The 15,572-nt window shown below is 36.7% G+C and overlaps 1 protein-coding gene across 4 annotated transcripts in view; it reads right to left on the reverse strand.

The window, feature by feature from the left end:
• Nucleotides 1–15,572, reverse strand: part of SPK1 (guanyl-nucleotide exchange factor) — a 67,733-nt gene that overhangs the window by 47,456 nt on the left and 4,705 nt on the right. For all 4 annotated transcript variants that reach the window (XM_088221147.1, XM_088221146.1, XM_088221145.1 and 1 more), the window contains 7 exons: nt 11,236–11,398; nt 11,044–11,147; nt 10,788–10,900; nt 10,631–10,686; nt 10,440–10,537; nt 10,168–10,305; nt 7,572–7,883 (listed from right to left, as the gene is read on the reverse strand). In XM_088221147.1, the coding sequence (XP_088077273.1) occupies nt 7,572–7,883; nt 10,168–10,305; nt 10,440–10,537; nt 10,631–10,686; nt 10,788–10,900; nt 11,044–11,147; nt 11,236–11,398 (984 nt within the window). The remainder of the gene's footprint in view (nt 1–7,571; nt 7,884–10,167; nt 10,306–10,439; nt 10,538–10,630; nt 10,687–10,787; nt 10,901–11,043; nt 11,148–11,235; nt 11,399–15,572) is intronic.

Below are 15,572 nucleotides of genomic sequence, written 5' to 3' on the forward strand. Positions count from 1 at the left end.
CTATCTCTCTTGATGCTTCTCTTATTATCAATGGAGGAATGAGCGATAGAGTTAGTTCTAAATGAAGATAGTGAGTTGGCATGTCAAAGGGATTGGGAGCATATAGACATGAAAGTTAAAGAGGTGATTTCTAAGGCGAACCCAAATATAGACATGATCCAGGAAACCAAAAGGGACTCTACGAATAATATAGTGATTCGCGGTATTTGGGAATCGAGAGTTAACTATCGGGTTGAAATTTCTTCTTCTTGAGCCTCAAGATTCGCTAATTGGATTTAGTTAATTAAGGAGTGTCTCTTTGATGGTTTGTGTTGGCATGAGAAGGAAAGGGACTTGGTGGTTTAATGTGTTTATTGGCCTAATAACCAAAGGATTAGATCCTTCTTTTGGGAAGAATTTTCCTGCCTCTCAAGCTTGTATAATCCTTTTTTGGTATACTAGGGGAAATTGTAATGTTTGTGTTTAGTTGTTTGGGCCACTAGCTGTAACCGAGAGGACCTAGAATTACAGGTAGCATAAGAGGCTTTAATGAGTTTATTCAGGACTGTGAGTTAGGGATCTTTCTATTGTGAATGCCCAGTTTACATAGTTGATAGGCTAGGAATTTATTCCCCTCACATTAATCAATTCTTGATGTCACTAAGAGGATATTTTCCAATCTGGTGAAAGAGATCCTCCCGCACCCTGTGTCAAACAATTTCTCATTTGTCCTTGATTCTTATTGCATGAATTGGAGTCCTGCTCCTTTTCAATTTGAAAATATGTGAATGCAACAGCTTGGTTTTCTAAACAATGTGAAAGATTGGTGAAAGAAGGTAGAAAGAGACACTAGAAAAACTCCAGCTTGGGTACACATTTATTGAAAAACTCCACACCAGAAAAGTAAGCTTAAACATGTAATAAGAGACATTTGGGAATGTAGGAACAAGGTAGAAAGAGATTTTTTGGTGTCAAGTTTGGATGAGTTGGCAACTAAGGATTTCATTTCTAAAGACCAACTTAGCATATTATTTTCATTAAAAAATGTATTTGAGCAGGTGATAGACAAAGCCGAGATGGCTTGGAAAAAGAGAGAAATTTTTAGAGTGAAGAGAGAGAGAGAGAGAGAGTGAAGAGAGAGTGAAGCTTTTCTCTTCGACGGCCTCCGGTCGGCCAATGGGGCCGACCATTTTGTGGGGGAATATGGCTCAAAACAGAATAAAATTCCTAATAATTGATAACAAGTCGTTCGATTTAGTTAGTAGGGGCAAGAGGATGGATGGATTGAGAATGGGCGAGGATTTCAAACTTCAATTTCCATAGACAAGGCGAAGGTAGGATGGCTTCTGAATGCTCTTGAGGATTTCTATTGTGGCAAAGCATTTCATTCGACAGAATCTTGAACCCCGGATCTTGTTTGTCAGTAACAAACGAGGATTGTACCTGGTGTTATCTGTGCTATGGGGTAAAAATGCGAAAAGAATTTTTATTCCGGAGGCAGAGCATGGGAGAGGCTGGAGGAGATTCATGACATCGACTTTTTAACTCGCAGATTGGCCCGTTGTCAACCCTAGTGGTAAAGTGAAAAATGAGAGGATTGCTGGAAATTATGTAATAGTGGGCTAAGCAGCACCGTGGAAAGCATCCTTTAGTGTCCCCACCGTGCAATGCCCACTCATTTCTCGGCGGACGTAGGAGGACCACAATCCTATGAGGCGGCACTCCAAACCAGGGGGTAGCGGCAAAAGTAGGTAGGGCAAACGTGACCCAGGAGGGAAACAGATTGGATTGATCCAAAAATTCAAAATAGGGGGAGTATCTAAAATGCAAGGAATGCAAGTCGTTTTGAAGCTCGGGGTATTGGTGGGCTGAGTCATTTCGTCCAATTCGTGAAACTTTGGTTGGGTCTAATTGGAGGAGACGACATATCCGAGCAGAAAAAGAGAAATGGATTGTGGACCCCAGTCTGAGAGAGGTTAAGCCAGGAAAAACAGGCCAAAATTAAAAGACTGGTGGAGGCCTGTGGGTAACATTCCGACTCGGGATGAGTTGTCGGGTTTGAAGCGGTCTAGGTGTGAAAATATACCGATCGAAGACAGTTCTAAAGAGGAGGCAAAATTGGAGGAGAGGAAGAGGAAATGTTGTTGATGGTGTGCAGAGAGAATGGCCAGGCGAGGTGTTGTCTCAGGAGAGTCAGTCGAAGTTGAAAGACGAAGCTCTGTCCTCTGCTATTACTATGCGTGAAATGTTGGAGGAGGAGGTCCGTAGAGGCGATGTCACGGGAGCTAGTGACTACAATGGTAGTGATCTCGCAATGGTCCTTATGGAAGAGGAAGCCCAGGCAGTTGTCGTGGCATCAGATCCAGACATTGAGGAGATTCTAACTCTGAAGTTTAGATGGAGCCGACCTGACGAACAATGAAAGACGAAGGAGCTCACTATGAGTTTTGTAGAATTCAATAACATGAGTTTTGTAGATTGATGAGCTTGACAAGAGAGAGGGAGTGGGCGGTTTGGATGATGAGGAGAGGATAAAAAGATATCCTTTGAAGGGGAAGTTGGCAAGCAAAATCAATATGGAGGAGACCTCTTCAAGACAAAAATCCAAAAAAACTGGTTGAAAGAAGGAGACAATAATACAAAATACTTCCATCTTTCGGCTAGCCATAGAAGGAAATGCAATTATATTAATGAGTTATGAATTGATGAGAAGAGGGTCAAGAGTAATAATGATATGAGGGAGTTTGCTCATGGATACTTCCTCAAGTTGTATGAGAAAAATTTTGGGTTAAGGCCTAGATTAGATGGGATGCGATTCAATAGTCTTTCTGAAGATAGCAAATAGTTGCTAGAAACAGAGTTCACTAAGGATGAGATTTTAGAGAGTCTGAAATTGTGCAATGGTGACAAAGCTCAATGTTCGGACGATTTCAATATAAAATTTTTACAACAATTGTACCATGTTATCAAGGATGATGTGATGGAACTCTTTAGAGAACTGCATGATTTTGGTAAGTCTGTAAAATCATTAAACACAACTTTTTTTATTCTCATTGCAAAAAAGGAAGGTGTAAAGGATATCAAAGACTTCAGACCTATAAGTTTAGTAGACTGCATTTATAAACTTATTACTAAAGTATTGGCTAAAAAACTGTCGAGAGTATTTGGTGATGTAATAGGGGGAATGTCAACATGTTTTGGTGGAGAGTAGGTAGATTATAGACGCACTCATGGCGACGAATGAAATAGTGGATGATTTGATGGCAGGGAGGAAGGAGGGGCTAATATGTAAACTTGACATGGAGAAGGCGTATGATCATGTAAGCTAGGATTTAGTAGATTACATATTGGGAAGAATGGGTTTTGGGCAGAAATAGAAAAACAGGATCCATACTTGTATATCTACTACATCTTTTATTGTTCTTATAAATGGAGGGCATCGACAAGGTGATCCTCTTTCTCCACTATTGTTTATAATTTTTATGGAAGCTTTGAAAGGCTTGATGACAAAGGCCAAGAATCTGCAGTTGGTGCGAGGTGTTTCTGTGGGTAGAGAAGAAAATACTACTGAGATCTCACATCCTTTTGCAGATAACATTTTGATCTTTTATCATCCTGAAGTGAGGATTCTCCTACACTTAAGGTGTGTTCTGTTGTACTTCCAAGCAGTCTTTGGGCTCAATAGTAATTTGAACAAGTCAGAAATGGCCAGAACAAGTGATAGAGGTGATGAGAGCCATCTTGCTACAGTGTTGGGATGCAAAGCAGTCAATCTTCCATTTTAAATACCTTTTGTGCTATCTTACAACTTATGAATTGTGAAGCATGATATATGGTCTGTTGGGAATTAATTGGGTAATGGCGAGATCGATCAAAAGAGAGAGAATTGACTCCATTAATTATTTTTTGGGTCCTATAGAAGGAGGAGAATTATAGAGCTTCTGAGAGTAAAGAGGTAAAAAATCATAGATTGAGAGATGGTTTTACTCTTTTGGATCTATCTTGTTAGGGTATAACATTATTCGGTTTGAGAATTTTGGGAATGTTATTGATACTCTAACACAATTGTAAATTTTATATACACTGATGGTGTCCCCTTGGTACCTTATTAATACATATTTCACATTTTTTATCTCAAAAAAAAAACGAAGACGAGATGAGTTAGATATAAAGGTCGAGAATTAATGGGGTAATCGAGGGTTAACAACCCCATTTGTTTACAAGTCTCTCCAACCTACCACCCACACTTACCAGATGCTATGAGACAACTAATCTGATTTAAAGAGGTCTCCAATTTTGTTTCTTGAAAACAAATCACATCTGGCTTCTATCTAGACATGCACCTTTGATCACTACCCTCTTATTTAAATCATTCAAACCTCTTACCTCTTATATTCTGTAAGACGATTATGTTTTACATACTAACACTATTGATTGTCCCCCATTCTTGCCCTTCTCTCCCTTGCTAATCTTGTCATAATTAATAGATATATGGTGTTTTCTCAGCTCTATTTTCATGTCTGACCATTTTTTTTTTCTCTGTTGTTGACTTAGTAATTTTAGCACTTATCTTCTCACCTCTTCTACTTTCAAGAGCTCTAGAAAGATTGTTTTCCTCAAAACCATGAAAACTTATTTCCAACAATGTACATATTTTCCCAAAATTATTTAGGACCCTTTGGAGTCCATTATCAAAATTCTCATCCTTCTCCCCCCATCATTGCCACTAGCCTAGCATCCTTTATGTCTTCCCCGTTCTTGCTTATCCACACCCTTTTATCTTTGTCTTTCCGAATGACAACCAAAGGCATAATCACTTCATTCTTTCCATTTGATCTTTGCCCCATGAGAAATTCTGACACACTCATGCTCATCGTGTCGCTTGTCTCTTCCACACACCCATCAAAGATTGTCTACTACATCACTGGGGCCCTCTATTTCAATCTCCTCTTTGAACTACTCATAGAGATCGAAACCTCTTCCCCCATCGCCTACATCCTCTGCCTAATTTCCAATCTAAACCTATTTTTAACAGACTGGGCCATGGGTTTCCGCTGCCACTTGAAACTAGGCTTGCTACTTTTGCTCCACTTCCCTTCCTCCACCCTTGAATTCCTCTTTAAGACTCTCGTCTGAATTCAAGTTGCCTGACCGTAGTCAAAATAGGTTTGCTCGAGCGAAGCACTAATTATTAGCCCGTATATGTGGGCTAATTTGGCTTAATCTCACTTTGAATTTAAAATTTATTTAACATGATTCATAGTTGGTTTTTGTCTGCTCAACCCAATTGGCCCTCACAACCGTGCCCTTCACCACTTCAACAAAGGGTTTCTTTGGTTGCCTCTACAGTGGTGCATTGAGCAGAAAATTGCAATTAAGGCACATGAGACTATAAGTTGACCTTCCCATTTAGATCGGGGACCGAACATCTTCAGCCAATATCTTTGGCCTTCCATGGCGGACTGGAAGTTTTTCCCAACACTTCACTCTTTGCAACCATTATCCTCCACCAGCCACTCACCGAAGAGCCTTTCGAATGTAGATCTCCTGCGTCCTTCCATTCTCGTTATAATCAAGACCAAAACTTTGTCCCCATCTTGTCTCCTAAAGCCAACCACAGAGCGTATTTTCAACCCACCATACTTTTTACCCAAGGACCTTCCCCTTCCAATAAAATTCTTAAAGGTTTCTAACTAGCCAATCCACCTCTTCTTCCATAAAATGATCGCTGATCAGAAATCTCTGCCATTCTCACTCACTTTAATGTCATCAACTCTTCCCCCACAAGCAATATGTCCAAAGAGTTTTGTTCCACAACCAAGAATCCCCTGGTTGGAGGGTGCGACGTGTAACCTCTCACTTTGGTCCTTAATTTCCCCTTAGCATGCAGGATTTTGATCCAATTTGCAATATAGCAATTCTCCTAATAGATCCTCATGGAAAACCCAAGCATGTATGGTTCAAGTCCACCAGTGATTCAATATCAGTGGCAGATGAAGCAAAAGTTCTCCTTCCATCAGCAAGATCATCAAAAGAAAATATGGTCTTGGCATCAACATTTTCAACCACTCCTCCCTTGCTGTGTGCCAGCTATGCATGAAGAAGTAGCCGAGAAGAACACAGGAGCCTATCTTGTATTTATTTGTATGTTTCTTTTGGGTGGGTCTTCTATTACTGCTTGTCCGCAAGGTCTAAGAGGATACTTTATCCTTATGGTAGTATCATTCTGATCTCTAATCTCTAATAATATTTCCTCTTTTGTCAAAAAGGAGAAATTGGGTTGCACCCTAGGTGCATTGTTAATATATTCTTCTGGTTCGCACTCCAAAAAAAAAAGAAGAAAGGGTTTTTTAAGGTGTTTGCTTTCATAATGGTAGAACTACAAATCTTAAGGGCCATTAATTCCATTAAGGACCATCCTATCCTTGATGAAGATTATCATACGGAACTTATTTGAGATTTTGAACAAGACTATTATGCATCGTCTTTTAACATGGGCAGTACCCTCACTGAGTCCTGGTTTTTCATAAAAATAAAAATAAGTAAAAAGTAAGAGTATATAAATATATATAATATAGACCGCCAAGAGGGTGCAACCAAAATACAAAAGAAGAATTTACAAAGTAGTTAAATCATCTATAAGATCCTAAAAATTTTCCGCCTTGTTTGGCAGATAATCCTTAAACAAAAAGACAAATCTTTTGCCTCATTTGCAGATGACCTTAAACAAAGGAGAAGGTTTTGGAATGAAAGATCTTGTACTAGTCTAAAAGAGTCATACACATCCTCAAATGCCCTCTTATTCCTCTCCTTCAAATAACTCAACCAGTACCCCAGTAGTACTTATCACCTTAGATGACATGCCAAGCCCATAGCTCATCCTCCTTATAACCAACCATCACCACATGCACTTTGAGGAAGTCAAAAACCGTGTACCCTAATCAATAGACAAAAGCATACCTCAATATAATATGATAAAGCACCCATTTGAAAGAACTTTACCCCTTGCCAAGGTTATCAAAACTAAGAATTTCTCATATTCTCATGGTGACAGTGGGAAGGATGTTTGGCCTCCTTCCAAATTTGTTTCCAAGGAAAGGCATAAAGGTACAGAGAATTGAGAAGAAATTGTTCATGTTAAGGTTCCCAACTGGTGCAACTTCCAGAAGAGGCTGCATCTACTTGGAACTAAGAAAGCAAAGTAGATAAATATACTCCTCTACCCAGTCATTTAAGTTCCTAAAAAGATCCCCTTCAAAATCAACTTGCCTCCAAATAACCAAATTACAATCAGAAGAAAAAAATAATAATAAAACATAAAAAAAGCCCCTTTCCTTTCAGCCAAAGATAAATTACTGGAGAATTTGTTCTGCAGAGGAATATCGCCATACTGCATATCATCCCAAAATCTAATTCTCGACCTAGAATCCACCTTGAAACTAATGCAATCCTTTGATGTCTTCTTAATATCACTTCTATTTTTCCTTTGAGACAAAGGAAAGCAGATTTGAAATAATCTAAGTAATATAATAATAAAAAGTAGTTAAGTATTCACCCATAGCTTGTAAAATAATAACAGAGAAATACCATACCTGAAGTGACTCCTCAATGTAGCTTTCTTTGACTTTGTTCAAGTTAGAGATTTCAACAACAACAGAGCTTCCACCAGAGTATCCTAGCTTCCCATCTAACATGATCTTGGCGATGGGTTCGAAGACACCCTCATGGGAACTTGACCCAGACATACTAGGAGCAAGTGGACTGCTAGGGGAAGCAGACCCACCCGAAGCTGCACCAATGCTGTTATCAAACAATGGAACAATTGCCCAGGCAAAGGATTCTCTGTAAGGCATAATCCGAGACCACACCTGCAGCTTCTGTTTTTCTCTCTCAGTCAAGTGGACCTGTTTGGTTAGCAAATAGAGGACATGCAAATCATTACACCATTTCAAATGTAGGAAATATCAGTAACTAAAAATGTAAAAATTCCACCAGTGATGTAGGCAGCTTTGAAATTGATTGATGTATATCAAAAGAGATGGTGAAATATTTCTTTTATCCCAAAATAAAAAAAAAAAAGAGTTGCTGGAATTTTCTGGCAGCAAAAATTGCAAGAGAAGCGAAGAAGACAGAAAATAAAGAGGCATCAACAGCAAGATCCAAGCAATAAAGATAAATATTATTGTAGCGCTTAATGGGGAAGAATTTAATGGGCAAAGAATAAGAATTGATTATACTGATCTTTCAACAGTGGAAAAAAGTTGGGTTTATAGGAATCTTCTAGCAGCATCAGTTGAAAGATAAGAAGCTAATGAAGTAAGAGAACAAAATATGCACCAAAACAGAAAGGTCCTCAAACTATGTCAAGTCAAGCAGCTAACACACTCAATAATCATCAACTAGCAAACAATTTTTTTTAAAAAAAAAGTATAAACAGTATATTAATAGTAAAACACCGAAGGGGTGTCGCCAATATACAAATATTTATATCTCAGTAAGTATATATATAACATTCTCAAAATCAACCATCCTATAAATGTCCTACTCAGAATTAAAGAGTCAAAATAGTGTAGCCATCTATCCTTCACTTTATATATTCCTCAAACGCTCTTCTATTCCTTCCTTTCCACATAACCAAAAAGATAGTTAAAGAAATAAAATGTATAGCTTTTCTCTTTTTACAACTACTAGAAAACAATTTTTTTAAAAATAAAAATGTAGTATTGATATGAACAATGGTACCAAGAGGGTACCACCTATATACAAAATAAATACATGTCAACTAATAGATCAATGACATTCTAAAAATCATCCAGCATATTGATATCATGACCTAAAACCAGGGAACCAAAAGTATGAATCCATCTATCTCTAATATTAACAAACTCCCTTTTAATTCCTTCAAATGCTCCAGCATTCCTCTCCTTCCAAATAACCCAAAAAATAGATAAAGGTATTAGATGTAGATAAGTTTTCTTTTTACATAAATCCGCTTATGCCCAGAGCTCATCCCTCACCCAACCAGCAATCACCCAATTGATCCCTAAAGAGATCGTACACCATATATTGAAAAATAGATATTTTTACTATTTTGAATATATATTGTTAAGGCATGATTTTGAATATATATTGTCAAGACATGACATTATTAGTGATGAAGGTTTTGAGAATGTCATTAACACTCTAATCCAATTGTAAATTTTTTGTACATGGGTAATACCTTTTTGGTACCTTGTTAATACATAATTCACACTTTTTATCTCAAAAAATTTCACCCCTTCATATCCACATATGTATGGAAGGATCTGGAATTGAGGAACTCTAAAGTTTGCATTCTCCCATTTTTCCCTCTACATATTCTAATGCTCTTCTCTTGAAGGCTAAAATTAGCACAAAAGTTACTTGCATCCTTTCCCGCCATGAAGAACTTAATCTAAAAATCTAAAGATGGAGATGAAATAGAGATTAAATGCCCTCCTACATTAACAAAAATCATTCTATACTACTTTCTAGAAGCTAATTGTAAATTCATGATAGAGAAGACAGGAAACAGAAGAAAATTCCCAACAATTTATGCAAGCTTGGAGTTGATAACTTTGTACCAAATCTGTTTCATGCTTCTACATATTACTTTTTGTCTCTCAAGTTCTTCATATCTACCTAATATTATATTCTTCTCTTCTTCTCTAACATCCTCACCTTTATCCCCTCTATTTCCCTTCATCTATATAGTCTTCTGTTTTCCTCCCCATATTTTCCCTCGGCTCTACCATTACTTATCCTACATCAATAGCTAAACTTTTTCTTTTCACCAATCGATTTCAAATAAAATAGGCATCGAACATGCCAAAAAAAGAAGGAAATGTGGCTAAACAAGAAACAATAACCCTAATAGAACACCAAATTGAAAAGATGCCAAAGCTACAAACAATAATTTTTTTATTGAATAAGAAATATTTTTTGAAAGCCAAGTTACAAACAATTAATTATTCTGGCTCAAACCTTGTGACAGCAAGTGCAAAGAACCAAAGAATATTGCCAGGATTAAATTCAAAACTAGTTATAAACATGCAAAATGAGCTACAAGAAATCTATCAGTATTGAGGGCAAAGAAAATTCAGCATGTTTCTTTATTGAAAGATTAAACTCAAATGTAACAAAGACATTCTCAAATGTGCCAGGACATACAGGTTCTTTACGTGAATAAACAGAAGCGGTAACCCCGCCTTCCTCTGTGGCAGGCTTCTCCAATTGTATCAAAAGACAGACTGATGCTGATGGAGCATCTAAATAAAAAATTCCACGAGGTTCAGAAGAAATTGTAACCTGACAACAGATGAGGATAAACGGCAAATTTCTTAGTATTATACAAGCCATACTGAACGAGACCCAAAAATAGAAAATGGGCATAAGATAAATATATAAGAAAACAAGACTGCCGAATTGATTTAATGACTTACATCCTGCATTTCAGTAGGCAGAACACTAAAATGGAAATCTTCTGACAATTGTTCCCTTCTTTCCCTATTATACAAAGAAATTGTACCATAAAAAGGTTCTGCAAAACACAGGGGGGAGAGAGAGAGAGAGAGAGAGAAGAGGTTAGATATCCGACTAAAACATAACCCAGCATAATCTGCAGAAAACTCACCAACTAGGCCAGCTTGAAATGAAAGAGACAAAACTTTAACTGAGATCCTCAACCCACTGAAAGCATTCAAGGAGGAAAGAAAGGATCAGAATTATTAGAAAACATAAATTTGAAAATAACAAAAAAGTTCAGCTAAAGACAAGATCTGTTTAAAAACCTGCCATACTGCGCCATAGGGGTTTCCGGAATCCTCTGGCCAAATATCATTGACCTCTCATTTTCCCAGTCAAAAGCCGGTTCATAAGCAGGGAGGGGAGATTGACCAAAATGCTATAAACGGACAATTAAATTAAAAAAGAAAAAAATCATAAGCTATTATCACAAAAATGTACCTGAATTCACATGGTAAGAAAAAGAGAATTGCAAAATGTAACCCATCAGGTAATGTTGAGAAAATCTAAATCAAAAGCCACCTTTGAGATATTTGAGTCCGTAAATTTCCTTCCTGAGGTACTTGGAATGTCATCATCAGTAGCATCTTCAGCCTTGGTTCCCCTAGAACTGGCAAGACGCATTTCTGGAGAAATATAAGAAACAAAAGTAAATGTTACAACCTGCAGCTAAGAGTAAACAAGAAACGAGCAATGACTAATTCTTGCAGTTACCTGTCTCAATATCAGTATCAGGACCTTCAAATATCTGATTCTGGAATGTAACAGAACCAATGCTTTCATAATGGCCATATTTCGTCTCATCCTTCACCCAGTCAGTCCTATAGCATTGAACCAATTCGTTCAGATGTGGCCACTGCTCCAGATTTTCATCAAGCTGCAAGAAAACAAACTCTTAGAGAATAGGAATATTTCCTATATATTCCCATTTTCCTTGGTCTTTTCCTATAATGTCTCATGTAGAAAGGTTATATTATAGTCAATGTCCTATTTACTTAGATTCAATTTTTAGTGTTCTTTCTTATTCCTCAGTATCTCATAAATAATGTACTACTATTCCTTAACATAGTAACAATTACAAGATTTCCCTTTATTCTTTTACCATACTATTAGAGCAATGTGTTGTACTTGTAGGGTTTAATAAATCCCAAATTTTTGTTTGCCAATAGTTTTCCCAACAATTCCTAGCCATTCCAGGCTATCAACCATGAAGAAGAAGAAAAGATTAAAAGAAATCTTAAAGCCCAATTTCTCTTCTTTAGAAAAAAAAATCATCCGGTTATTTTCATTCATGGTCCTTCATTCATGTTTTTCGAGATAAAAGCAAGTAGATGTATTAGAAAAGGGCACCAAAGAGGTACCGTCCATGTACTAGTCCTTCATTCATGTTAAAGAAGGTACAATATGTATAAATAGAGTAAACTGGATTAAAGGATAATGAAGTAAAATATACCATTTTGCAATTAATTGTAGCTTTCCTTTTCTTTTATTTTTTTAAATAAAAAATGAAATTGTATTGAAGTAAAGGTGTCAAGGGGGCACTGCTTATTTACAAAAAATTTATAGATTGATTAAACAATCGACTATAGAACCAAGATCATCAAAACATTCGATGTTATGTTCTAAAATAGTGAATCCAAAATAATGGAACTAGTTGTCAGTGATAATTTTGAAGTCGACTTCTTTTCCTTCGAAAACACGATTGTTTCTTTCCTCCCAAATGACCCAAATATAGTAAAATGGACGAGTCTAGAAGTTTTCTTATGACAGCTCAATCCTTCCCATACAAGCAGTTCATCCAAAATTGATTTCTGTTTGACCCAAGATAGTCCCATGAGATCAAGAATAATAGACCAGAGGTCGTGAGAGATCGGACATCCCAGAAGTAGGTGTTTACACGTTTCATTGCTATTTTGCAAAAAAAGCATCTATTGACAATTGTAAAGCCTCTTTTCATTAAATTATTTAGTGTAAGAATGTAGCTCTTTGTTGCTTCCCATGCAAAAAAGGAAATTCTTGGAGTGGCACCCGATTTTTAAATAATATTAACTGAAAATTTTGTCTGTACTTGTAGAATATTGCCGACCAAAGTCTTATACAGGAACTTAATTGAGAAATTACTAGATTTGGTGTGTTGCTATATGAGTTTGTCATTACTGTCAGTTAGGTGAATGTGAGACAGAGTTTGGAGCAAATGTTCATATTCCTCAATTTCCCAATCTTGCAAATTTTTAAACACTATCAACTGCCATTGATTCAGTTCGACAGCATCTTTTACTAAAATATTTTTGTATCTAGCAATCACATAAATCATTGAAAATCTTAATTAAAATGTTTCTCTATCATGCCAAATATCTTTCCAGAAACAAATTTTGGTGTCATTGCCGATGCGCCACCTAGAATTATGAAGAACAAGGTTGTTTAGATTCCAAATATCTCTCCATAAACTACACTCATAACTGTTATTTTTTATTTTTGAGTTATCATTGCAGTCACCATTGAACCATTTACTCATAATGATTGATTTCCAAAGCTTGTCGTTGTCATTCCAAAATCTTCATATCCATTTTCCAAGTAGAGCTTTATTTAGTTTGTCAATTGATCTTAGACCGAGTCCATCTTCTTTGAAAGATTTCTTGATTTCTTTCCAGTTCACAAGATGAAGTTTTTTGCTATTGTTGTCACCATCACCCCAAAGAAAATTGCATTGTATGACCTCGACTTTGTTGGCAACACTGCTCTGCTCGGACTATTAAATACAGATAATAGGTAGATGGAAAGATTTGAGAGTGTGCTTTTGATGAGTGTAAGTCTGTCTTCCTTGGATAAGAATCTCCTCTTCCAATTTGCAAGATGATTATGAAACATATCAATTATCGGATCCCAACAGCTTTTATCTTTGAATTTAGCACCAAGATAAGTAATGAGAAGATAAGATAATTTACAATCTAAAAAACGGACAAGTATGTCATCCAAGGAGATGTCCAAAACCACTAATTCGTATTTGTGTAGGTTCACTTTCAGTCCTGATACTGCCTGCAAGCAGAGTAAGACACATCGCAGAAAAATTAAAGAGCGAATATCAGGTTGACAGAAAATGAGTATGTCATTAACAAAAAATTGATGAGTAATCTCCATTTGATTATTTTGTTGGCCAACAGTGATACCTTTTAATAACCTTTTCCAATAATTTATTTAAACCTTCCATAACGATGATGAAAAGGAGATGAGAAAAGGGATCAACTTGTCTCAAGCCTCTGGAAGCGGTGAAAAAGTTCGATGGACCGTCATTAACTATGACCGCAAAACTAGATGTAGAATGCACATTCTAATCTAACCTCTCCATTTTGTAACAAAACCAAGTCTCTCCAGCATGTAGTTAATAAAGTCCCAACTGACATGATCAAAAATTTTCTCCATATCCAGTTTACATAATGTCTTTTTTTGTTATTCCTGATGGCTTCATCCATTACTTCATTTGCAATAAGAATAGCTTCTATAATCTGTCTACCAAAAACAAAAGCATTTTGTGATTCCCCAATAACTTTATGTAAAACAGTAGCAAGTCTTTTAGCTAACACTTTTGAGTGAAGTTTGTATATGCAGCCTATGAGACTTATAGGCTGGAAGTCTTTGATGTTCTTCAGGTTGGGTAATTTAGGTATCATGACAAGAAAAGTAAAGTTAAGAGCTCTTACAAACGAGTCATGATTATGAAAATCATTGAAAAAGTCAATAATGTCGCTTTTGACAACCTTCCAAAAAATCTATATGAATTTGAGATTAAATCAATCCAGCCCTGGGGCTTTGTCCCTATCACAATCTTCAAGCAGTCAAAGATTTCAACTTCATAAAAACTTTTTTCCAATGATAAGCAATCATCCATATCAATCCTGTTAAACATTAAATCATCAAGTTTAGGACGAGAGTCAATGGTTTCAATGTAGAGTTTTTAAAAATACTTACAAGCACCATTTCTTAGATCATTGTTATTTGAAGCAGTTGACCATCAATAGCGAGTTCATCAACAAAATTGACATTCGGCAGTGGTTTGTAAGCATATGAAAGTATTTAAAATTTTGTCCCTATCCTTAAGCCATCTCTCTCTAGATTTTTGTTTCCAAGAAGTAGCTTCCATTTTAAGTCTGATCGCGAGATCAACTTTCGATTTGTTTCTTCTATCAATATCATCAGAAGTGAGATTGCTGAGTTCTTCTAATCTGTCAATACTATCAATTTCATCAATTATATTTGAAATGCCCTCTTTCTCTTGTCTGCTAGTAGTTTTAGACCACTTCTTAATATCTGTTTTGAGTTTTTTGAGCTTCTGAGCAATTCTATAACTAATCGTGCCACTGACTTGAGTGTTTTTCCAAGTGTCATTTACTAGTGCTTTGAAACTATCCAATGTGATCCACTTGTTGTCCAGGCGGAAGGGAATGAGGCCCCATTGGATTCCATCCAAGACCATCATGATGGGAAAATGGTCTGAAGTGAGTCTTGGCATTTCGGGTAAATGTTTGGAAGTGAAATCATTAGATCAGAGGTGATAAGGAACCTGTCAATCCTTGAGAAAAAAGGTTGATCACGCATATTATTCCACGTCCATTTCCCGCCATTAAGTAGGAGATAAGTCAAGTCAAGATTATTGATGAGGGAATGAAAGTCCTCAATGCTAGAATCACTGTAGCTTCTGCCTGATCTTTCAGGTCTTTTTAAAATCATGTTAAAGTCTCCACCAATGATACCTTTATTACCCCAAGAACTTTTGATCATCTAGAGTTCAGTTGTTAATAATGTGCGCTCTGTGTTGTTGCCTCTTCAATAAACACCAGAGAAGCACCAAGTCTCACTGTTAGATAAATTTGAGAGCAGACAAGAGAGCGTGATCTCATCGGGAATAACATTTTGGCATTAGAATCGGTCTTTTCTCCACATGATGATGATGCCACCAGCTGATTCTTTGGCTAGTAAAAAAATGTCAGCCAATATCATTGGGACTCCAAATGCTTCTAATGAATTTATCGCTCACCGAGCTCATCTTTGTTTCT

Source organism: Carica papaya, chromosome 5, assembly GCF_054855325.1.
Source record: "Carica papaya isolate Zhongbai chromosome 5, ASM5485532v1, whole genome shotgun sequence".
NCBI classification, from domain to species: Eukaryota; Viridiplantae; Streptophyta; class Magnoliopsida; order Brassicales; family Caricaceae; genus Carica; species Carica papaya.